Raw genomic sequence first — 26446 nt, 5'->3', positions numbered from 1 at the left:
ATCTGCGGGGAATGCAATGAGTGACTGAACCTGCCTAATAACAGTAAAAGCGGGTGGGCGGAGCCTAGGACACGAGGGTCGAATCAGGCGAAGGTGCCCTGGCCATGTGGGCAGGGACGTTCCGGAGGGGCGCCTGGCGGCAGTGTGACTGACAAGAGGGTGGATGATGAGGCTTCCGATTGGATCAAAGGTTGGAGGGGGCGGGGCGCGGCATGGGGCGGGAGCACGTGCGTGAGTGGCAGTTATTTGAAGCCGGAGCTCGCGCATTGGCGGCTGGCGTGAGCGAGCGGGAACGCGGGAGTGAGACCACAGAAGCAATGGCCGAGAGCAGAGCGGGAGAGCAGCGAGCACCAACCGACTGAGGTAGAAAGTAAAATAAAAGACACACGTGTCCATTTACCGAGCTGTGACACCCACGAATGAATGAATGAATGAATGAACGAATGAATATTAATAACCGGCGAGCGTTGTAACGGCAGACAGACAGCATGAGCTGCCTGCTGCTCCGCAATCTCCCTCCTTTCACAGGCCGCTCGTTCCCTGATGTGAATCCCTGGCGGTGGGGGAGGAGGTATTGAACTCTCGGTGCGGCTTGCAAGCGCTCTTCCTCTGTTACTGATGCACAGTTACTCAAAACTGCAATCCCTGATTAAGGCCCAAGTGGATTCGAGGTAGTTGGTGAGCCTCTGCCTGCATTTCTATCCGCAGGCGCATTACAGGAACGGCTCCATTGAAGGAAAAGCAGGCTGGGGAGGAGGTCCAGGCCAGGCCATACTTTTCTCCATGTATGTTATTGCTCCCTACATAATACCTTGCACTTCATCCTCCATTGAACCCCCACCACACCTCCCGCAGTTTTCTTGAGCGATTAGAAATAAGCAGATTTCCTAAGTGCTGTTACACCTTAAATTTGTGCCAACTCGTGATGCCTCAAATGACTTTACCGTGAATAAGGAACTTCTGAAATTAAGTAATTGTCTAACATGGTAACCAGGTCCCGTGTACTACAGTGAAATGAATGACCATAGAGAGATGAGGGGGGCATTGCATTTGACAACTTTCCTCTTTTGGCTAGCACTAGAGGATTGTCCGCTAGCAGATGGATGTGCTGTGTTTATGTTAATTTGAATTGGCATTTCTGACAGTGTTGCACTCTGTTGATGCCATCTTAGATTGTTTGCTCCACTATCTGGAGTGGTATTGTGAATCCTGAACTTTTCTGTTGAGATGAGAGGTCTACCAGTTGCAGTGCAGGAACCCCTCCTTTACAGTTGTCAACTGGGCTTTTGCTGCCATGTAACAACTGTAACCACTAATTGTTGTCTCTACTGTTTTTTAATATTTGTTCACTGATGGACATGTCACTAACATAACCAATATTGCTCATGTGAAAAGGTGTTAAGTTGCTGTAGATCTTATTGTCTTGGTACACTGATAGAGCTTTTAGCAAATGAGTTCTAGGCTGTTAATTGAGAGGTAATAAAGGAAAGGAAAGGAAATATTGTTCTAAATTGGGATTGTGTGACTTGGAAATAAATTGAGGATGTGATGTTCCAATAGTCTGACCCTTTTTCTGTGTGTGGAACTTTGGTTGTAAGCTACTTTTGAAGAAGGAGCTTGGGTGAGTTGAACTACTTTTGTAGATGGTCCATCTGCAGGTAAAGGAGGGAGTAAGGAGGTTGCTCTATCTACTATATTGGATTGACCTCCCATCTTGTTTGGATGAGTGCCATTTAAATAAGTGCAGCGTGACATTCTGTTACACGACTGATGTTGTGACTTTTTAAGCTGTGGTAGCCTTGGGAAGTTGGGAGGTCAGTCATTCACTGCTGAATTCCCATCTGAGCTGCACTTGTAGCCAGCATTCCCACCATTTTTCTTCAGAATTGGAAGTCAGTGCTGCGAATGACATTGCCATGCCAATTGTGTGCAATTCTGCAAGCTCACAGCTTAGCTTGCTTGTAGCCACAATATTTACGTGGCTGATCCAATTCAACTTTCAATCACTACTAACCCTCTAGAAGCAGTGGGAATTCTGATGGGAATGCTGTTGATTGTCAAGAGGACAAACAGACGTGCCAGAGAATTGCTGGAGGCCTGGCAATCCAACCAGAACTCCCTCAACAAACACGTTGAACTGGACCTGAGAAACAAACCATGGGAAAAACAGAACCGTCAGTGGTGCCAACCACCACAGCAAACCGAGGTACGTAAAGAACAAGTGCGCAGAACACCAGCATTTCACCAGAGGTTCACTGAATGCTACCTAGCAGGGTGATGAAACGTGTGCATTCAGACACACCAGCTCAGCACGCAAGACTGCAATTACTTCCACAACCCAAGCAACAAATGTTCTCAAACGTTTTTGAAATTACCTGGTCAAATTAGGTTTTCAATGGACGATGCAGTCAACAGGGAAAAGACAGGAAGTTGTTGAGACAACAGCAGATCAGCCCTGACCTTATTGAATGTCAGAGTAAGCTTAAAGAACCAAATGGTTTATTCCTAATCTCTGTTCAATCAGTGAGCCTTTACATTTCTGAAATTTTACTGGAGGCAGTGTTGCAGTTGAAGATTGTCGGTCCTAACTTCAAATAGCTGTGAGTTGGAACTGAGGTGCTTGCGCTGTAATAACCACAAGCATAGCCTTTTGTACTTGGTATGACTCCAGCCAGCGAAGAGCTTTCTTTCGATTCAATATTGCTAGGATTCCTTAATGCCATTTGGTCACTCAGCATCAAATGCCATCTTGATGCTGAAGGAAATTACTGTTGTCTCACTTAATCTTTGGGAATTGGCTCTTGGATCCATATTTGCTCAAATTAAGTTTCACTCCTTTGTGGAAATCGCTGATTGTGGTTGTACATGGCTCCATGATACTTCCTCCAAGGTCAACTTTTTTTTTTAATTGAACACCTTGGCAGACCTGAAGACATCTTCACAATTCCTTTAATGGTAAAGTTGCTGTAGTCCTACCAGGCCATAGGGCTGCTGTCCCACTAGAGAGCTATGACTAAACTGGAGGGTCACTATGCTCGTGAGGTTGAGAAGCTGTGCCCTTCATGGCAAACCTCAGCTGGTGTGGCAATTGACATCATGCTGTTGGCCTCCCTCTGCATCACAAAACAACTGTTCAACCAATTGAGCTAACTGACCACTTTTATTTACATGTTTTTCAACTCTTGTAATCATTTTAAACTGAGTTATTTTGAAAGATTTGAATTTAGTAGGGTGAGGTAATAATTTGGTACCTCAAATAAGCTAGAACTAAGAATGAACATGTTCGTTGGCTTCAGTGATTTCTTACCCCTGCTTCATAATGCATTGAGGTTTTAAGGAGCAAACTATTATAATTCTGACACTGAAAAAATCTTCTCTACAAATATTTTTACAGATGAGTGCAGAATTGATAATACTGCAATAGAATAACCTCTTTAGTTTTTGTTTTTCCAGAATCTGCAGTATCTTGCTTTTCTATAATTCAGCTTGAGTTAAAGGTGTACTTGTGCTAAACATATCAGTCAACGTTTAAGCACATTCTGAAAACGCATGTCAGTTTGAGTAGAATGATTACATTGGCTCAACCAGGAACAAATCTGTTGTGGTTTCAAGCATTTTATTTATTTTTTAAAATATTGGGAGTGTAAGAAATAAGATTAATTTAACATGACAGTTTATGAACTATTTTTAATGCTGTACATAAGTAATGTGGTTCTTTTGAACATTGTGTACCCAAGTAAATTTTTTTAAACTAAGGCTTGGTGAAGCTTTAATTCATATCTTTGCTTAGTGTTTAAAAAGGCTTGCAGCTGATTGGTTTCACAATTTCTAAAAAGTTCATGATGTTCTTTTGTATTATACCTGCTAGTTTTCAAAACAAGATGTGGACTGATTGATTTCCTAATTGAATATGAATATTTTTCAATAAGTGGGGATGAGTAATTTTTGTATTTAACATCTTAAATTATCTGTTTATATGAGAAGTGCTTTATGATAAATTGATTTATAATTGACCCTATTGCTTTGCATGAAGGAGCAAATTGGGCACTAGGCTGAGGAAAATATGAACAATGGAAATAAAGCAAAGTTGTTTATCCCTTAGTTGCTGCTTTGCAGTCATTCAAATCCTTTCTGGACAGGACTTTTCACAGTACTTGCGTGTATCTCCAATTATAGTGCTTTGATATTAATCAAGTAGCATTATGTTCCTTGAGGGGGTGGGGGAAGTTCTGTGAAACCAAAAATAGAAGAAAGCCTTGTTCAATTTCTGAGACCCTCCTAGTGTGTTGTGATGCTTTCCTAAATGAAGACAAGGTGTAGTGATGAAGCTCCTATAACTTATTGGTGTTACCTGAATCCCTGGAATGCACTGCATCCTCAGCACATTTGTCTTTTTCTGATAGTGTTCAGTAGTAAATATGACTTTTGAACTCATCAGTGGTTAGCTTTTAAAAACAAGGGATGTAACAAGGAATTTTACGTTTGGGAACTCTGAATGTGTTAATGTCTCTGGCACTTGAACATGAATGCATTTCTAGCTAACTCTTCTACTATTCACTGAGAGAAAATGAACTTTTTTTTCATCTTGGCATACTAAACTTCTTAAAGCCTCTTTTGTGCATGAAAAGTAGTGTACAATCTACGTACTTCTGACTGCAAACTTGCCTTTGTCATTGTAATTTTTTTGGTCTTGTCATTGTTTACATTCTAAGTCGCTGTGTCAATATTTCCCATTCAACTTTGCTGTTGTAGCAGATGGCTTTCAGAAACAAGTTTGTGAAACCTTTCTTCAACTTTTTAAACTGCCTTTTAAAATATCTTTTTTAAAGGATTAGATTAGATTCCCTACAGTGTGGAAACAGGCCCTTCGGCCCAACAAGTCCACACTGCCCCTTGGAGCATTCCCCCACAGACCCATCTCCCTATAACTCTCTCTCCTGAACACTACGGGCAATTTAGCATGGCCACTACACCTACCCTGCACATCTTTGGACTGTGGGAGGAAACCGGAGCACCCGGAGGAAATCCATGCAGACAAGGGGACAACTGTGCGGAGTTGGCACAGTTGCCTGAGGCTGGAATTGAACCCGAGTCCCTAGTGCTGTGAGGCTGCAGTGCTAACCACTGTGCCGCCTCAATTCATCAGTTGGCTATGGATTAATTATTAGCTTTCCTTTTAGTAATTTAAATAGGTTTGGAATTATTTAGTGGTCTTAAATACACACATGCTTTCCTGTTGCTGATTTGCTGTGAACAGGGTAAAATTGTTCTTATTATCATTTAATCTCTGCCCTATCCATGCCCCTCATTTATAAACCTCTACAAGTCACCCATTAGTTTCTCCCTATAGCTCATACCCTCTAACCCAGGCAACATCATTGTAAATCTTTTCTAAATCCTTTCAAATTTCACAACATCCTTCCTTTTATAGCAGGGAGACCAAAATGGCACTCAGTAGCTAAGGGTGGCCTAACTAATGTCCTGTACAGCCGCAACATGACCTCCCAGCTCCTATACTTAATGGACCAGCCAGTGAAGGCAAGCATTCCAAACGCCTTCCTCGCTATCGTATCTACCTGTGACTCCACTTTCAATGAAACATGAACCTACACACCAAGGTCTGTGTTCAGCAACACTCCTCAGGACCTTACCCTTAAATGTATAGCCTTAAGTGTACCCTGATTTGCCTTTCCAAAACACAGCACCTCACATTAGTCTAAATTACATCCATTTGTCACTCCTTGGCTGATTATGGCCCGTCTGATCAAGGTCCCATTACACTTTGACATGATGTTCTTTGCTGCCCACTACATATCCAACTTTGTCATCTGTAAATTTACTATGCATACATTCTGTTTTCACATTCAAAACATTTTTGTATAAATGACGAAAAGCAGTGGACCCAGCATCTATTTTTGTGATACACTGCTGTTCACAGACCTCTAGTCTGAAAAGCAACCCTCCACTACCACCCAAGATAATAAAGTGTGAAGCTGGATGAACACAGCAGGCCAAGGAGCACAAAAGCTGATGTTTCAGGCCGAGACCTTTCTTCAGGGAGGGTTCTGGAATAAATAGGGAAAGAGTGGGAGGCGGACCGAAGGTGGAGAGGAGAGTGTAGGTAGGGAGGGATAGGTCAGTCCAGGGAAGACGAGAGTTGCAGTGGGAGAGAGATTCCCAGAGGTTGGTCCGGAGGGAGGAGGGTAACTTCTCCCTATTTATTCCAGAACCCTCTCCCCATTCCCCTCTCTGAAGGGTCTAGGCCTGAAACGTCAGCTTTTGTGCTCCTGAGATGCTGCTCGGCCTGCTGTGCTCATCCAGCTTCGCACTTTGTTATCTTGGATTCTCCAGCCTCCACTGCCACCCTCTGTCTTGTACCTTCGAGCCACTTCTCTCTATACCATGTGATCTAAACTTGCTACCCAATATTTAATGAGGAACCTTGTCAAACACCTTACTGAAATCCATATAGATCATGTCCACTGCTCTGCCGTCATCAATCGTCTTAGTTTTTCAAAAAATGCAATCAAGTTAGTGACATGACTTCCCAAGCAAAAAGCCATATTGATGATCCCTAATCAGTCCTTACCTTTCCAAATGCATGTAAATCCTGCCCCTCAGAATTCCCTCTGACAATTCGCCCAACATTGATCTCAGTCTCACTGGTCTGCAGTTCCCTGGCTTTTCCTTACCACTTTTCTTTTTAATAGTGGCACTAAGTTAGCTATCTATAGTCTTCTAGCACCTCACCTGTAGTTTATTGATGATATAAATCTCAGCAAGGGACACAGCGATCATTTCAGAGTTTTAGGGTATGCCTGATCAAATACTGGGGATTTACCACCTCTGATATGGAAAGTTCTCAAGATGTTGCTGTTTATTCCTCCACATTCTGTACTCCATATCCTTAACAGTAAACTTTGATGCAAAATAAGAAACACTTCAGTTGAGAATTGTTTTTTGACTTGCCTTTATCAGTGCCATTGGTTAATTCCTCCCTTGCCAGTTTAAAATCAATTTATGACCTTAGTGATGTCTTGAAGTGAATCATTTAATATTTGAGTGCCAATCTACCTTTTTTTGGACATTGCTTACATTCTATGTACAGTACAATAGAAATAGGAGTTGGCTATTCCACACCATGCAGAGGGATCTGCATGTGCAGGTCCACAGATCACTGAAGGTGGCAGTGCGGGTAGATGAGGTAGTTTATTTACAAAAAAAAGGCCTGTGGCATGCTTTTGTTTGAGATGGGCAATGAGTATGAAGATAGACAAGTTATGATGCAGCTTTATAGAATTTCTGATGGGTTACACTTGAAATTTTGTGTACAGTTCTGGCTGCCACTCTACCAGTAGGATGTGGGTGCTTTAGAGAGGGTATAGAAAAGGTTCACCAGGATATTGTCTGCGATCAGAGATTTTAGCTATGAACAAAAGTTTGCTAGACTTTTCTGAAGAAGTCTATGCCCAAAATGTCAGCTGTCCTACCCCATGATGCTCCTTGCCTGCTATGTTCATCCAGCTCTCCACCTTGTTATCTCTTTGCTCGACCGAGTTTGTTTTCACTGGAATGCAGGAGGTCGAGGAGTGACATAATAGAATTTTCAGATTCAGTAGCATGGATAGAGTGGAAAGATTGAGACTTTATCCGAGGGTGCAGGAGTCAATTACTAGGGGACATCGTTTCAAGGTGCGAGGAGGTTATGGAACCAGACACAATAGCAGCATTCAAGAAGCATCTGGATGAACACCAGTAGGAAGGGAATAGAGGGATATGGATTCTGTAAGTGAAGACAGTTTTAGTATGGAAGGGCAAAATGTGGTGGTGCAGGCTTGGATGGCTGAAGGGCCTGTTTCTGTGCTGTATTGTTCTTCAAACCTGCTTTGCCGTACAATGAATTTGTGGCTGATTTAATGGTGACCTCAACTCCACTTTCCTGTTTGTTGCTCCCATAAATTTCAATTCCTTTGATCAAAGCCTACTTAACATATTGTTGAACATTAGTCAATGATCCAGCCTCCATTGTTTGCTGGGGAGATTTCTCGTAATTATTGCTCCTCTAAGAAAACAAATTCTTCTTCATCTCCACCTTTTAAAGTGGCAAATCTGTTTGCAAACTGTCTCCGAGTTTTAGATCTCTGCATGGGACTGCATTTACCCTGTCAAACTCGCTCAGTATCTCTTGTTTCAATATACTAAACTTCTGTTAGTATAGGTTTAACGCAGCCTGTTTGACCATTCCTTTATAAGATCAACCACTCATAGGCATTGGTCAAGTTAACCTTCTCTGAAATGCTTCACTCCAGATATAGTATCACCAATGCCTTTTTGGAGCTGCAGCAAGATTTTCCCCTTTCCAATAAAGGCCACATTCCCTTCCTAATTACTTGCTGTACCTGCATTTTTGTCATACACCGGAATTCCTTTTCTTAAAGGGACAACAGTTTCTAGAATTTCTTTCACCAGCAAACAAATGGAAACTGTGGCATTGAATATATTCCATACCAGGGTGGGTAGATTTTTCCTCAGGAGTTGAAATTTTGAGGGAGAGGAAGGAAGGTGAAGCTAAGGTCACCATTAGATCAGTGAACTGATCGAATGGCAGAGCAGGTTTGACGGATGAAATGGCCATAGCTGCTAAGTTTTTGTGGTTTCATGCACCAAGATAGAGATCTCTCCTCTCTTTTAAAACAGCCATTGGCTGGCTCGGCATTTAAATAATCATCTACTTTCTGCTAATCCTGAATGGATAGCCTCACACGTTTGCCTGCATGATACTCCATCTGCTAAATTTTTACCAACTCATTTAATCCATCTATCATACTGCCCTTTCCACTTATCCTTGTACTGTTAGCAAACTTGTTCAGATTAGTCGGTCCCTTCATCAAATTAGTACAATGTGATTTTTGTTCTTGAAGTACAGATGGAGGGAAGCACTCGTTAAATTATGCAAGTCTGCTAAATCTCTCTCATATATGAAGGTATAATAAAACTTTTGAAAAGGCTAGTGGTTTTCTGAAAGCTTCACCACCTTCCTATTACAAGATTTCTTGACCACCAGTTTTATGAAGGGAAGGGAAGGAAAGGGGTATATGGATTTGTTCGATTAGTGTGTTGCAGAATTTGTAATAGTAAAGGATTTCTGTTGACGTGCTATCTCCTTTTTTTTTATATAATTGAATTTAATTTTATTGCATACATTGTCAAGAGAGGTAAACCGACTTACCTGTTTCCACACATCTTGGTTGTAACAAATGTTTTTTTTAGCATACAGCTAAAGCATGCCAGTTAACATTCAGTTGCTGATTGGCTCCTTAATGCCAATAGCAAGGTTTTCAGTAAAACAGATTAATTTTGTTATCTACTAACGCATAGAAAAATAATGCAACATAACTGAATAAGCATGCAAATATATGTAGAAAGTTTTTAAAAAGGGGAGCATTTCTAGTGCAGTTGGAAGATTAAGAATATGCAGTCTAAACAATTCCGACCTTCTGGTATTTTTGAATCTCAAATTACAACTAACTACATGATGTCTTGCTTCCTTGGTAGGAGCCAAATTTAGTGACCAGGATCTAGGACACCTGCATCCCTTTGCATGCCATGCATCCCACCCAATCCACTGCCATTAAATAAACAGAACTATGGAGTTCAGTATTGCCTTAAAGTAGATAAGTTCACACTTCTTTCCACATTCTGTTTCATCTGCCATATTCTTGTCCTTTCTGCAAGATATACGATTTGTATATATGTTATGATCACTTTTTTAATTTTGGAGAGAATTTGTGCCATTTTGGATTTTGAGTAGATATGAGATTTAACTCTTATTTCTATAGCTGTGGTGACTTCCTTTTGTTTTTAAAAACAAAAAATTAGTTGTATAGGCTAATAGAAATACTTCTGCATTGGAAGAGCTTTGCGTGAACAGAAAAAATAGTTACGTATTTGGTTTCATATGGAAGGATCCAGAGCTGCTTTTGGCTACTGGGAAATCTCCATGGCTTCAGTTTTGCAGAAGTCTTCTGCAGCTGGACATGCAAGACATCTTTGTAAGCAAAGATGGGAGATATTTTCAAACTCTTAAAGTCATTATCTCTGTATATGGAGTTGAGCTAAAGTTCCAGGCCAGAAGTTAAGAGAAAGTGTGAGCTTAGTTGTTTGAACACTTAACCAAAAGGTTATTAGATTTTCAAGGCACAGTTAAGTTCTTCCCTGTAGAGCTAACAGGGAGTTCTGTCTTGTATGAGCCCTGCAAAGGAGTGCTGATATGGATGTATTTTATCATATATTTTAAAATCCAGGCCAGGATGCAACTTTTCCAATAATGTCAGCTGGGATCATAGCTCACATGGTCTGTCTAAATCTTTGACTCCCCTTCCAGGCCCTCTTTAACTCTTATTCCTAACTAGTTTTGTCATCCAGAAAGCGCAAAAAAAGCTACACTTGGTCCCCATATGCATATCATTTCATATAGATTATGAATGGCTGGAGACCAAACACTAATCTTGTGGTACCCTGTTAGCTGCAGTCTGCCAAGTGAAAATGATCCACTGATTCTTGCGATCATCTGTTTTCTGTCTGCTAACCAATTCTCAGTCAATTCCTACATATTACCCATTCTGCATGTGCGAAGATTTGCTTCCTTATTGAAAACCTTTTTGAAAATCTAAGTATGCTGTATCCATTGGGTTTCCCCATATCTATTCTACCAGTTACATTCTTAAAGAAAAATCCATGTTTGTCAAACATAATTTCCTCTTCCTTTTTAAATCCATGCTGCCCCCAACGTTACCATAGTTTTTCGAAGTGTCTAGTTATTACATACTTTAATAGATTCTAGTATTTCATACCACCGATGTCAGACTACCTGATCTTTAGCACATTATTTTGTATTCTTTCTTTAAATAATGGAATTACATTTGCTTCCTTTCATCTTATAGCGATCAATCCAGAAGCTCCCTTTCAAGGAAGGAACCGCCATTGTGTTCCTTATCTCTAGAATAGCCTCTTTTAATCCTCTGGAATGTAGAACACCAGGTCTAGGGGGATTTATTGACTCAATTCCATTGATTTCTTCAGAACTACTTATAATAAACTGATTTCTTCCAGTTCTTGTTAGTAGGTTGGCTGTCTCCTCTTTCTGGGATGATTTTTATATCTACCTCTGTGAAGGTGGACACGAAATATTTAATTTCTCTACCACTTTCATTCCAGATCTAAATAATCTTGGCCCCTTGTGGTGTAGTGGTAGATTCTGAATCAAACTCAGTGGTAGGAACACTATCTGCATCAGGGATGTGGAATAACATTTCTGTGCAGGTTACTTAGAAAATATCTATAAATTCTTGTCTGTGCCTCCATTATCTTGGGTATTTTACTTTTTTTTTAACATGCCCGTGAAATCTTTTACGCTCTGTTTTTATGCCTCTTTTTGTTTAAAAAAAATTTCTCCTCCTTTCATCAACTTAATGGTTGTTGCCTGTAGAATTGTAACTTGCTGTCAGTCCTTTTTGTTCTTGGCAAATTTTGAAGCTTATTCCAGTGATCTACTTTTCCTGCCAGCCATAGGTCATGTTTCCTGCTGGGATTTTGTACCTCCAAGTGATTTAACGTTGTTATAAACAATGTACTATGACTTCTTAAATATTAATGCTTGTCTATTTTCGTACCTTCTAATATAGCTTCTTACTTTACTGCAGCTAATTTGTCCTGCTTGCCTTTGCAATTTCCACTTAGCATTTTGATTTAAATTGGGATGCAAAATCTATTCAAAATAGAATACAGAATGTTATCCATGTTATGATCAATCTTCCCTAACAGTTACATCACCTTAAGAACATGAATTAGTCCTTTTCTAATTTCAGCGTATTGGACCTAAAACAGCTCATTCTCTGGGCCGTCCACATAGTGTGGTAGAAAATAATTTGTATACATTCCAGAATCTGAATAATGTATTAAGTCTGTTTAATGGCGGGGACTTTATTTTCTAGCTCCCACAAAGCATTACAAAAATTGAAAAAAAAATCTCTACACAATACTCCATTCACACATATAAAAATAAATATTAGTTTTGAGTTGGCCTTGTCTCATTGTAGTTTGCTGTTCACATTTTGCAAAACAAGATAATGCTGTAATATTGCACAAGCCCTATTTACCTGTTCCTATAAGGACACTTCCTTGTTATGGCCCTTGCATTCTGCAATTGTGACTAGTTAATGCATAGTGTAGAGAGCTTGTGTTTAAGGATTATGCAGAATGTCAGTGAGAGGAACAAATAATAATGTTGGACCCAAGAGAATATCTAGAGCTTACACAAAATCTGTAACCACGTCATTTTTGCAAAGTGTTTGCAGCCTTTCAGTAGACCATTTTGATAAACCCATACCAGTGTTTATTCTGTGTATAAGGCACCTTTTCACCTTTTTTAAGAAAAAACCCCATCAGCATTTTTCTTTCACTGTCCTGCTTATCTGAATTCCTGTTAAATGCATCTGTTATTTACTCCAAGTACCTCCCTGTTTTTCTCTTTAGAGAAAAGAACTCCAACCTGTCAGGGCTTTTTCCTGATTTATAAAGTATGTACATTTTATTTAGTTGAGATATCACCTTTGTAATTTTTTTTGTAACTTCTCTAATGTTTTGAACAATATGGAGACCAGAAGTGCTTGTAAATTTCCAAATGTGGTGTAATCTAGGCTTTATAAAAAGTGCTTCTGTTACTTTGCTACTTCTCAATTACATCTGTCAAGAATGAACCTTGTGATTTGTTTGCATTATTTAGTAGCCTTATTAAGCTGTGTCTCTACGTTTAGTGTTTTGTGCATTCTTTCCTAAGGAAGAATAGGGATTGTTGAAAGCATTCAGGCTGGGTCAGCATCTGTTGTGGCTGTTGTGGTGAGACTTTGAAACTAAATGTTAACTTTCCTGATCTCTAAGGATGTAGGCTGATCTGAATGTTTCCAACACTACTTCGTATCCTAAATAAAAGTTTTTATTTTGCTATTTGTTAATGTTAGGCAATGCCCAGGAATTGTTGCAAGCTTATAAATTTGACATACTAGATTATCTGAATGATTAACATGTATACTAGAATTACATGACTGATTTACAGCTGCAATGTAATTCTATACCCTCATTTTTAATGCTCATAACCTAAAGAGTCCAGATAATCTTAAAGGATTCCTGATCGTGGAGGATCTTGACCAACCAGTACGTTAGCACTAGCAGTTTGAAGTATATCATTTTTTATCCAGTTAGATTGAGTGTTTAAAAGTGTAATATTTGCTGATGGCAAAATGATCTTGAATCATCTGTACAGTGCTGTGAATGTTCTTATAATCTCTGCAGAAAAAGTAGTTTTTGAAAGTGAATTTCACAAGACCTAATTTATTGAAGATCACTTAAAGGCATTGCAAGCCAAATTAGAAGAGGAATCTCTTATTGGTAAAGTAATTCAACTGATGTTGAATGTGAAGTGACCAAGAATGTTTTTCCTCTTGACCTACCAGTGTGGTGTTTCGTTTTTTTTTCCAATAAATTTATACAGTCATGTATTTTTGAGATCAAAGGAAAAGGTCTAATGATGGGAGCAGCAGCAGGTGGGAAGAAGAGGGAAAGTTGCATGGTTGTATTTTAAGGGGCTTTTTTTTGTATGATACTTAAAAGCAAAAATGTTCCATTTTATTTGTAAGTTTATAGGAGCATAATTAGCCCTTATGGCCTATCAAGTCTGATCTGCCGTTTGATCATGGCGGGTACGTTTCTCAACCTTTTTTATTGATACCTTTTTACTAATTTTTTATTGATACCTTTTTACTAATCAAGAACCTATCTATATCTCTTTTTGTTTTCCTAAATATACTCAATGACTTAATGCCAGAGAATGCTGTGGACACTGAGTTCCTCCGGCTGAACAAATTCTGCCTAACCTCGGTTCTAAAGGGTCATCCCTTCACTCCTGAAGTCGTGTCCTCGGATCCTACTTTTTCCTATTATTAGATACACTGTCTCCATATCCACTCTATCTAGTCTGTTTGGTATTCCATAAGTTTGTTTCTTTTTTTTTTAAGACATGTCATTTGCTAACTGAACAACTCCCTCTGTTCCTTCGAATAATTGTAGTCCCAACACTGATGTCTGTGGAACTCCCAAGTTATCAGATCCCATCCTGAAAAACCCCTTTTATCCCCATTTTCTGTCTTCCAGTCAGTCAGTCCTCTATCCATGCCAGAAACCTACCCCATGGACTCTTGCCTTTATTTAGCAGCTACCTATGCAACATCTTGTTAAAGGCCTTCTAGAAATTGAAATAGATCATGCCCACTGGCTCTCCTTTTGTCTAATTTGCACTTTACCACCTCAAAGAATTCTAACAGATTTGTCAGGCATGATATCCTCTTGAAGGCTTTTGAGATAATTCCTCATCTCTCACACAGTATAATGAAAGCACAATATATATTAGCTATATATTGCTAATATATAGCAATATTATATTGCTATAATATTATAGCAATATAAGACAGCAAGAACAATAGATGCTGGAATCTAAGTCAATACAATGTGGAGCTGGAGGAACACAGCCGGTCAGGCAGCATCAGGAGCTGGAGAGTCGGCGTTTTGAGCCTAGACCTGATGAAGGGCCTGGGCCCAAAATGTCAACTCTCCTGCTCCTCTGCTGCATGACCGGCTGTGTTCCTTCAACTCCATGCTGTATTGACAATTCAATGAAAGGTTGGTAGGACTTGCTTCATATTTATCTAATGCCCAGTGAGTGTTAATGTTTTCTCCCTATTGAGGGAGAAAGAGAAAACATTTGGAATGTGGTCATCCTGCTTGTTTACAGGTCATCCTTAACACAAGGACTTGAGTTTCTCAAGTAGTTGGAATTGTTCATACTTTAATAATGCATTTGCTTGAGTTTCACCGTGGCAAACTGGACACAGACAAAAGTAACAACATGTTGTCAACCATCTTAAAACTGTTAGTCCATTTTAAAACTTGCATCATGTCCAGTGCAGACATAATACATCTAGGTCCTTTTTAGCTTTTTTGTTTTCATATTCTGATAATGAAGAGTTAATGAGAAGCTTAAATCAGCATTTTCTTACAAAATAAGCTTTAAAAAAAATTATGTATAAATTTGACGTTTGGTTTCGACAATATCATTAACTTTTCGCAAGTAGCAAGTGCTTGGCAGTAGTCATGGAGTTTTTATTTTTGTTATAAAGCCAGTTGGACCATGAACAAATACTTGGAAAAATGAGATGAACAGCTTACGAGTTTAAGTTCAGAAAATAATTCTATTCTTTTACATGATTGCATTTGGATGGGAGGAGGTCATTCTGTAATAGTAATGCACCCTCTGACAGTAGTTTGTGGAACTGTTAATCTATCCTTATGCAGACTCAACGTTTCTGATAAATGTTTTTGTTGAGTAATGATGGATTGTGTTGTCAGCTTTGGCTTTGCCGTACAGTTGAGACCAATATTTGTAATAAGCTGACTCAAAGACACTAGGGTTTTGAGCATGTTGGACATGGGTTTTTTGTTTGTGGTTTTTTTAATGAACAAATAAACCACCAGCGTTTAACTTTGACTAAATTTGAGCTAAGATGATGGTCATAATGATGTGATGTCATATTAGATTAAAATGCAGCTGGGGGTCGTATAGGATTAATGACATTTTTTTTGATTTTGTAAATATTGATTGATTTATTTTGTAGTGCAATTACCTATACACTATTGTAATGCGAATGAATTCGAAGTACTGTAAGGACTTTATTATTGTCAAGAGATATATAGCTACTCTACAGCAGTAAAATCGATAAAATATTATTTTACATCTATTTGAGTGGACTATAAAGGTAAAGTGTAAATGCAATCTTTCATGGTTCTGGCTCTTGTCTCGGAATTAATTGAGTGTTTTGGAGGAGAATTCCAGCAAATCTAAAATATTGAATAAGTAAAGTAGTATTTACAATGATGAATTAAGAATTCTTCATGAGGAAAATCATGGCTTGGGATCTGTGTACAAATGTTTTTGGAAGGTTTTCAAAGCTGACTTTGTTACAAGTTAGCCTGTGAAAAACGTTATCACTTGTTGACAAATAACCATTGGAAAACTCCACCTTTTAAAGGAGTGTGCAAATAGTAGAACAGCAATTGCAATGAACGGATGGGGCAAATAGATTTTTATCCAAAACTTTTGTACCCCATGTATTTTCTACTTTTGTTTTCTATTTTGAGGCTCAAAAACATAGAATGTAACTTGGCTATTTTTCTTCTTGGCAGTCTTCTATTTTGTGGGATGATTTAACTTAGTAATGAACTTTGAATCTCCTGAGCTATACCAAGTGATTTTTTTTAAACAATGAGACATGACTATCTGTGATGCAGGTGAAGACGGTGGCTGAGAAGTTCTGCTGCCCTGTCTTCTCTGGACCCAGTTCTGCTGCCCTGTCTTCTCTGGACCCAGTTCTGAACCAGTTGAATTTTTCATTTTTCATTTTTCATTTCTCATTGCTTGTTCCAATGACCCCTTCAAAAGGTCAGGCTCCAGAGTCCATAACCATTGACTGTTTCCTACTTGTTTATGATGTATGCCACCTTCGTATCTTGCATGCTGCATGTATGGTAGCAGAGTCATGATGTCCAGAAAGTATAATCCATTGACCAGTTCACTGTATTGAAGGTCTTGGATCTCTGTCATCTGCCAAGTAACGTGGCTGAGTCAAAGCAAACGTTGTTGCCTTTAAAAATACACATATGATGGAGCTAGTGTGCTCTGGAACCTTTGAGTTGGTAAACTATTAATTCAGGGGATGTGGGCATCGTGACAGCATTTATTGCCTATCCCTAATTGTCCAGAAGGCAGTTGAGTTAATGATGTTGCTGTTGGTCTGGTTGGACCAGAGGAATAAAGCAGTTTCCTTCGTAAAAGGCATTAGTGAACCAGATGAGTTTTTCTGACAATTAACAACAGTATTATAGTCATGGTTATGCTCTTAATCTTCCAGATTTTTATTGAATTCAAATTCCACCATGGTGAGTTTCAACTTGGTCCCCAGAACATTGCCTGGGTCTCTTGATTAATAGCCTAGCGATTTAATACCACTAAGCCATCGCCTCCTAAATCTTGAGATATAAGGTGGATGTTTTTAAACCTCTTCCTCCTAATAAACTAATTGATCTAGTTAATAAAAGCCAGTGACACTGGAGTGATGAGGACGATGTCGTTCTGAATAAAATAGAGAAAACAACAGACTTCATGTAATATTACAAACATTGTGGTGATTAGACTATTGGGCAATTCAATTTTGGGAATAGCTGAATGTTATTAGATTCCATTTTTGTGTAGATCATTCTCTTTGTATTCATATCCTTTTACATATTCACCACTTTGTTTCAGACTTTTTTAAAACAAAATCAGCAGCATGGGGGCTCAAAGCTGTTTTTTCTGGCAGATTGTTGCAAGATTCCCTACTTGAATGATTAATCAAAGTGTTTAATTCTTCTTTCTGGTGAATTAGTTGCTTTTCATCCATTGACGTGTTCTTGCTCTTTTCATGAAGGCGGGTAATAGAGAGAAACTGTTTCTGTTGATTTTAAAATTGGTTTAGGACTGGCTGGTGTAGTTTTAAAGCTTAGAACGAGACCTTCTGAAACTAGGAACCAGCTCTGTGCGCAACAGTTGGTAAAAGTTTGAATCTGTGTTTATACCACCCAGCAATTGGTACTAGATTAATTGTGAATTTTTGAATCTCTTTGAAAATTTTAGAATGATTAGAACCAATTAAAATTTTAGTTGGAGATGCTTTTGAACATACAAAATGCAACACAAAACATGGTCCTATGTATTAATTTGTTTGAGACTGCTCTGCTATTTAGTATGATCACAGCTGTTTTTTGTTTTTCTCCCCACATTTTGATCCCTTTATTAGTTCTTAGGACTAAAATCTATAATCTATCTTGATAAGTCTTCAATGTTTTGGCATTTTAATAATTTCCTGTAGACAGAGAATCCTGGGAGGAGGAAATCTGCCTTGTCTGACTCAAAAGTCTTTATCCTTAGACTGTGCCCCTGGTTTTGAACTCCCTAGTCATTGAGGGCAGACATGTGCCTCTATTTCTTCCGAGCTCTAATAAATATGGTCCTAACTGATTTCCGTCTGTTTTCCCATGTGTCAGTCCTGCCATTGCAAGAATTGGTTTAGAAAACCTCCTCTGCAATCCCTTATGCCAGAATATCTGCCCTCCAATAAGGAGACCAAAACTGCGCACAATAGTCTGGGTACAGTCTTAACAGCGACATCGCTGCTGTTGTATTCAATATGAAGGCCAACATGCCATTTGCTGCCTTCACTGCCTGCTGCATCCATGTGTATACGTCTCGGGTGCTCAAGGGTGCCCCTGTCCCAACCTGAGATTCGGATAAACTGCCTGCCTGATTTTGCTACCTATGTCAATAATCCACGGTTATCCACATCATTCTACATTTGCTGTGTATTTGCCTGCTTGTCCAAATACTAATGAAATAATGAGGGCAAAAGGAATTTGTATAATACATGACCCCTCTTTCTACTGAATGAAGATGTGTAATGGAGATTGCCACTGTTTGCTCCATTTCCATGAAAACACAGTCTCCCTGCCAAATCTGAGAACTTTGATAGTTAAATGTTCAGTATTGTTGGGAAAAGATGCATTTTTTTTTGTTGAAACTGAAACTGTGTTGCACGCATCAGGACAATTTGCAACAAGACCAGTTCAAGGGAGGACCACTCTTTATAATACAAGAGAGGAAAATAGGTGACACCTGTATGCTGGTTCATTTCTCAGAGCAATACCCTGAACGTTTGGCATGATGCTGTACTTGTTTAAATTTTAAACAAGTACAGCATCAACATTTAATGGGTGCATTTTCTCCATGGTATTGTCTCTACCAATCAGTGCTGTCCTCTCGCAGTGCAAATGTTGCTGTTCCCCTTGAATTATTTTTATTATGAAATGCAGTAATGAAAAGCTCCACAAACTGAGAACCGGAAGAACTGTGGATGCTGTAAATCAAGAGCTAAAACAGAAATTTCTGGATGCTCAGTAGTTCTGGCAGCATGTGGAGAAAAATAATCAGTTAATGTTTTGGGTTCAGTGACTTTGCTCAGAACAGAATTTTTAAAAAATTATCAGCGTAATCTTGTGGAGGAGGGGTTCAAGAATATTAAGACCATTGACTAACACTGTAGCCTGTAAATACATTCATGCATACATACCTCCACACATTTGGGCTACTTGATTAAGTTGATCTTGTGCATAAAAATGTAACTTGAGTATTTAAGTATTTGGCCAGTAAAAGGTGGGCAATATGGGCAAGTTTTAGATTGTGGCATCCAGCAAAACTGATGGCGCATGGCTTCTGACGAGGTGTAAAGTCATATCTTGCTTAAAAAATATTTTTGACACGTGAAGAGCAAATTCAAAGACATTGGCGTTTGTAGGATTTTTATTGTATTGGGCGGAAACGTGGAATGCATAAGACTCTGGTAGACTCCTTTTCCTTTCTTGGCCCAATCTCTCTCTCTCTCTCTCTCTCTCTCTCTCTCTCTCCCTCCCTCTCTCTCTCTCTCTCTCTCTCTCTCTCTCTCTCTCTCTCTCTCTCTCTCTCTCTCTCTCTCTCTCTCTCTCTCTCTCTCTCTCTCTTTTGAAGTTTCTTAGGAATATGTTATTCAACACTAATAACCAAGTTTGATTCCAAGAGTGGGCAAATGTGGTTTTGATAGCTCTAACGCGTGAACGCTTTTGTATTTTTATTTCCTCAATACCTTTTGACAACTTTTTAGCTTTACTCTTCACAGAAAGTTCAATATAAAAATAGCCGCGTTTGGGCATCTAAAATAAAAATTATATACAACAGCCAAATCAGCACTTTCAAACAAGAGCTCAATTACTGTTTTTAACCCGAAGTATTCTATATTCAAGTTGCTTCTACTTTTGCAAATAAAGGAAAAGCTTGTTCCTCCAGCAAGCTATAGTTCTATTAAAACACTTCGGAGCAATTAAAAATTGACTTGGACTCTAGTTTGTATTGAATCTTTTCTTGAGCAGACATGATGGGCGCTTCTGCATATGAGGATATTTTCTGTAGATGACGGCCCTCTTTTTGCACTTAAGAGCCTGGGGTAATGGAAAGAGTACACAGTTGTCTTTTTTAATTTGTGTCAGATTTTAAACTTTTTTAACTGCATTTTATTTGGAAATCATGATTTAATATTTGCTGATTGGTCACTGGCATATCATATTCTCATTGCTGCTTTATATTTTTGTAAGGTTCTGGAGTAATGTGAATATTGGTGATTACATCTCCTGTTACTTGAAAGATCCCCAGTCTGGTGCTTTAATGCATCCATCAAAATAGATTTAAATGATTACATTATATTTTGTGCTATTCTGTATATTCAGTTTCTGCTGACTGGGTGTACATAGTGCTTAGCCTTTCTCGTCTAACAAAATCTAATTTACTAGATTATCTAGCAGCTAAATGCTGGTGGTATACACTCAATCATTGAACATTCAAATTCTAATGTTGTCATAATATGCAAAATGTATTAAATCCTGAAGGAATATTAGTTTATTGGGTTTTTTAAACCATATTACACAAGGTTGTTTCACTCAGCAGAAATTCTGAAACCCTTAGTCTCATTTCATGTAAATAAAAATAGTTTACAGCATTTTTTTAAAGTCTCCCACTTCATTAGTGCTTTTTTTTTTAGAAACACCAGTAGTATTTCTTGAAATTTTTTTTATATATTCTGTAAAGCAGGAATTCTTTGCCTTTTCTCTTTTTTTCTTCCTCTGCAGTTTTTAAAAGTATTGTCCATGGCGAGTAGGGAGCCAAAATACCAATTGGTACGTGAATTGGGACGTGGCAGTTATGGTGTAGTGTATGAAGCAGTGGTAAGAAAGACTGGAGCACGGGTAGCAGTGAAGAAAATACGGTGCCATGCACCTGAGAATGTGGAACTGGCTTTGCGAGAGTTTTGGGCATTAAGCAGTATCAAGAGCCTTCATCCTAATGTGATCCACCTAGAGGAGTGCATCCTGCAAAAAGATGGGATGCTGCAAAAGATGACACATGGATCCTCCTCTTCTCATTATTTAAAGGTAACAAAAAGCTAAACTTTTATTTTCAAAAGACTACTGGTGATAAACCTCTCTAAAGGCACGGAAATAAAGGTCAAAATAAGTGTTTGAAAACATTTTTGTTTTTATGTTTTCCTAATTATTTTGAAAATGACCAATTTTGTATACCTCCTTACAAAGACTACAAAATCCCTGCAGTAGGATGCAAAGGACTGAATGTAAAAGATGGATGAGCATCTTTGATCTATATCAATTTTCCAATGTTACTGCTACAATGAGAAGGTCAGGAGTTGAATGGCAGGCAGTCTCCATATCCAAGATGGTTTAAACTGATCTCAAGTGTAGTTAATACAGTTTAGTGATGGCTGTATTGCCTGATCTGAGGAAATCTGGATACACCAACTTATTTTGTATTTATCGTTTGTAGAGAAGTATGCTAATACTGCAAAGTTTTTAAAAAAATCTTATAGCTTGGAAGTTCTTGATGGAGATGTGTAGGTAATATGATACAGCAATTTTCTTTGGGTTTTAAACCACTCACTTTTTTTTTGTCACAATATTTCTAAACAGAGATTACCCTTTTCAGAATCAAGTGAAAGGGAGAATGAAGTGGATTTATGCTCCTTTTAGAAATTGATTCATTTCAATAGTTCTGCAAAATTTAATACAAAGTATGGTAATTCCTGATCATGACTGTTTTACAAACCTTTAGTAATCTTCTGAATATGTTAGGTTACTATCATCGTGTTTCTCAATTTAAAAAAAAACTTGGTGAACGGAGTGGGGGATGATACTTTTTCTCAGAGGCTGCATTTCTCCTTAATGGTTTTTGTGTAGCTCAGTATAGTATTATATGTGCAAGGATTTGAGGGTGGGGCTACATAAACATCCAGTGCATAGAGATTCAGAACAGTTTTTTTACTGGTTTCTACAATGTACATATTCTGCCTGTAATTTTAGCTTTCGAACTAGCCACTAAGTGATGTCCCACTTCATGGAATTATTTCACTTTTTCATGATTTTATAAATGTTTTTATGAAATGAGACACTAGATGTTGCTTTTAATTTTAAGACTGTGTTTTCCATGACCTTTAATGAATGTGTGGTATGCAAACGAAGATCAACTTGAAAACCCAGTTAAGCATGAGATATAGCATACTGCTTGTGCTGTCTTAGCCCTAACCCCTCGAGTCATTCTGCTGCTCCTCCCAACTTCTGGACGTCAGTCCACTATCTTCAGATGAATTCTCATCTCTCAATTTGTGACCACTTCCAGTAGATTTACGTAATGAATGTACCCTGACTAAGCTGCTCACTGAGCTTCTGTAAACAATCCCATCCAGAGTTTCAGTTGGTAAGATCCTGGAGGTGGGCATTTTGAATGGATTTGAAAATTTTAGTTCTTTAGTCATTTGGGGTCTTGTGTTCTTATCTATTGAGTTAAAATGGTTGCTACTATTAAAGAATTTTCCAGAAAAAATGAAGAACTTCTTTTAACTTTGATTACTGTCTATATTAATGCAAGCTTCAATAAATGTAGCAATTCCATGTAAATTTTTGATAAAGTCAGATGCTGTGGCATTCTTAAATGTCTAGATCTGAAAAGAATGGAGACTCTCCAGCTAGAAAGCTATATTTTCTGTATGTATGTTCAACAGGACCAAAATCTTATTTGTATTTGCTTTTAAAGCTGGTGGAAACTTCACTGAAAGGGGAGCTCAGCTTTGATTCTAGGAGTTCGTACTATCTCTGGCTTGTAATGGATTTCTGTGATGGTGGGGACATGAATGAGTATCTGCTATCGAGAAAGCCCAACCGTCGGACCAACACTAGTTTCATGCTGCAGCTCAGTAGTGCCTTGGCTTTTCTACACAAAAATCAAATTGTGCACAGGGACTTGAAGCCAGATAACATATTGATTACTGAGACTGGATCAGAAGCTGGAGGAAGTGGTCCTGTTCTAAAAGTGGCAGACTTTGGTCTGAGTAAAGTATGCTCTGGGCTGGGAGCAGATCAAAAAGAGCCAGTTAATGTGAACAGATGTTGGCTTTCTACAGCTTGCGGGTCAGACTTTTACATGGCACCAGAAGTTTGGGAAGGCCATTATACAGCTAAAGCTGACATCTTTGCACTTGGGGTCATCATTTGGGCCATGTTGGAAAGGATCACCTTCATAGATTCACAGACTAAGAAAGAACTACTGGGAAGCTATGTGCGTCAGGGAACGGTGATTGTGCCTCTCGGTGAGGCATTGTTGGAAAACCCCAAAATGGAACTTAACATTCCTGTTAAGAAAAAGTCAATGAATGCAGGAATGAGACAACTGATTAAAGAAATGCTAGCAGCGAATCCACAGGACAGACCTGATGCTTTTGAATTAGAACTGAGGATATGTAAAATCACATGCAGAGAGTGCAGCCGGACTGCGTAAGTCATTACATGTGCATGTGAAAATGAGAAGTGCTATACAGGGCTGGCTCTGACCAATTTTGAGACTTGCCAAAGGTTTGAAATTGTAGGCAAGCATTTTTTTTTTCTGCCACCCTAGACTCCCAAAGTGTAAATTCAAAATTAACTAACTAGCTCAATTTAACATGCACTTAAGGTGCTGCTGTTCATTGGTACCCACACCGTGACTGAAAACTGATTCCACTACTGTTACATAACCAAATCCCAGTTGACGAATCTTGAACCTTCTGCCCCCTGGCTTGCAAATCCCTTCTTTGAAAAGTGACGACTGTAGTTAAATATTTTTTGTTTGGTACTGAAGGACATAATCTGTTGTATGGCTCTGATGGAATGCCATTTGTTGGGTTTTGAACTCCAATAAGTAATTCACAAATTGGTAATTGTTTGATACATTTGGGTTCCCCTCCTTCCTCATTGCTTGCCCCAACCTCCCAAGAACACTTGACCTAAGATGTTATGATAATTCACTGGTGCTCAAACCCATTTTATAGTGGCCTGGCCTCTTTAACATCATCTTTCAGCGAAACCTCAGGCCACTGCAACTTAATTTTTATTGAAGATGATAAGCAATTAACTTGTACAGTATATTTGGTGTTAATACAACTTTCAATATTAATAATACCGTCTCAATGATCAGACTGAGAAATCCACCTAATTTTGATTGTTGAGCTGTATTCCAACATTTAGTTGAGACAAACATAACTTTGAAATTTGGCTGTTATTTGACAGTAAAATATGTGAACAAATATGTTTTTAAGGCGGTGTCTGAACTTTGTGACTGACTCTTAATATCCATGCTTTTATCCTCCACCCGAATCTTTCTTTGTAGCAATTGTTTTCCAAAGTGTTAAATGCTGTCCATCCCAAACAAGTGGCTATTGAAATTGATCTTCTAATTCTGTGGAATAGAGGCCAGTAGTACTACACTGTCCTTTTTTCGGACATATTGAAGTGTCTGCCCTGTTACTTTCACCAGCATGGAACTCGGAAAAGATGACCAGTACTTTTGTGTTCAGTGTGAAGAGGCCATTTGAAAGTAGAGTTATGATGGACTGGCATTACACTGGTTAGAATTTAAATTGGAGACTTTCTCTTACCTTGACACGTGACATTCTTTGGATCAACATAAAATGAGGTGAGGGTAAGGAAATGTGAGAGAGACAATGCAACAGAAGTGTTAGCCTGTAATTGTCCTTTAGTAGATGTAATTTAGAATGGATTGTGCAGATGGGAGTGAATAAGGGTGTTTTGCAGAGCATCCAGCTACTCCCAGTTTATGCCTTTTTTGACCACTGACAGCAACATGTTGCTGTATCAAGGGTATTGCACATCTAAAATCCATCAGGTCAAGTGGAAACTATATTTACAAAATAAGGTGGATGTAGTAGTGATGTCATGCAATATTACTTAAGGCTACAAAATGTAGAATTTTAAAAAAACTTTCAAGGCACTACCTTGTCAAATGGGTTACCTTTCTACTGAAAGCAAAATGTATTAAACTATAAACTTTACTGTGAAATTTGTAAGATTGTGTAATTTATTTTAAATGTAATATGTATAATTATAATTAAAAATTATATGAAAACTATCTCTCTGTATTCAATTTTTGCTTATCAACATTTATGGATTCAGACAAATTTTGCAACCAGGCAAACTTAGAATTTTGTTTCCAAAACATTGCTTGTGTTAACTCTGCTCATGCTTGGGATCTATGATTGCTAATATTGGGGGAAAAGGCTGCCACATTTTTCCCCCCATATTGAGATTATGTAAACATCCTCACTATAAGACTTCTGTTGGGCAAGGAGATGGGGGTGGTCAGGTAGGGAATGGGTGTCAGAACCTATAAGTACTTTCCAAACACATCTGCAGGTGATTTCCCTACTCGAACATTTTTGAATTTTAAGGGATTTCCACTTAATTGAACCTAAACCCAAATGGTTAGACCCATGACAATAGCTGAAAGTGATTAAATTAAAAGGGACCTCTTTCGTGGTATAGGGTGTGTACAGCAGTTGTACGACAAGTTGCTGCATGGAGTATCTTGGTTGTCTTTATGATGAAGGCAGGTTGGTACAGTGTGTAAACAGGGAAGCCCAATTTTTGATTCTTAGCCTGTTCTCTACTGGTTGCACTCTTGTAAGTATGTGGAGGTATGATTTTTTTTCACCCTGGTTCCCTGTTGAAAACTCTTATTTGTGTAAAATCTATGGTTCGCTTGTGTTTTTGTCACGTGACCCAACGTGTTTTGTCAAAAAGAATGACTGTTCTGAGAAGATGTTTGTTTTTTTTATCCTTTGCGCAAAACTAATATTTTGTAATATGATTAAGTTTTTTGGCTTTTAAATTCATTTCTCTTTTTCTCTTTAAAGCTATTTTAATTGTGCTTACAAAGCCTGTGTGCAAGCCCAAAGTGACAAATATTATGGCTTTTTTTAATTTCTAATGACCAGTAACCTTTTAATGTACACTTGGGTACTAGCATCTCCTCTTGGTTTCTTGATTTCAAACATTCCATGTCTTTTTGAAAGGGGCAGCCCTGAGATTGTTTAGTTATAAATTATTTTTGAGGCCAGATTGTGGTGTTGCTGAATTAACTTCTCTGTATACAATTGATAAGACTTGACTTTGTGGGAGGTTGGGGGGAATCTGATAAGAGTGAAATGTAAAGTAGATGTTGGAATAGAGTTGTCAAGGAGGATAAAGTAGTTTTTGAAACAGTGGTGCTTCACTGGCTTCTGACGTCTTGAGACTGCTGATAAGTAGTTTTGGTGCCATGTTATTGGAAAAATATTTTGTAGCCATGTTTGATCAGTGTTAGAATGTTATTTGACCATAAGTC

At 38.5% G+C, this 26446-nt stretch overlaps 1 protein-coding gene across 3 annotated transcripts; it reads left to right on the top strand.

The window, feature by feature from the left end:
* Positions 1-256: 256 nt before the first annotated feature.
* On the top strand, positions 257-25115 carry pdik1l (PDLIM1 interacting kinase 1 like). 3 transcript variants are annotated; one of them, XM_048558129.1, is made up of 3 exons: positions 257-363; positions 20854-21156; positions 22826-25115. In XM_048558129.1, the coding sequence occupies exons 2-3, from the start codon at positions 20872-20874 to the stop codon at positions 23564-23566; spliced, it is 1026 nt and encodes a 341-aa protein (XP_048414086.1). In that variant the 5' UTR covers positions 257-363; positions 20854-20871; the 3' UTR covers positions 23567-25115. The 3 variants fall into 3 exon arrangements, with proteins under 3 accessions (XP_048414086.1, XP_059510307.1, XP_048414088.1); XM_059654324.1 differs by having other exon boundaries at positions 264-370; XM_048558131.2 differs by lacking the exon at positions 257-363 and adding an exon at positions 393-785.
* Positions 25116-26446: the final 1331 nt, after the last annotated feature.

The sequence above is a fragment of the Stegostoma tigrinum genome, chromosome 24 (genome assembly GCF_030684315.1).
Source record: "Stegostoma tigrinum isolate sSteTig4 chromosome 24, sSteTig4.hap1, whole genome shotgun sequence".
NCBI lineage: Eukaryota > Metazoa > Chordata > Chondrichthyes > Orectolobiformes > Stegostomatidae > Stegostoma > Stegostoma tigrinum.
This window is presented reverse-complemented; position numbering and strand designations above follow the sequence as displayed.

Excerpts from the sequence above, each read along its gene's own strand:
- pdik1l (XM_048558129.1), top strand. The coding sequence starts at position 20,872 with ATGGCGAGTAGGGAGCCAAAATACCAATTGGTACGTGAATTGGGACGT. Across the intron at positions 21,157-22,825 it reads CCTCTTCTCATTATTTAAAG|CTGGTGGAAACTTCACTGAA; the intron begins GTAACAAAAAGC and ends TTGCTTTTAAAG.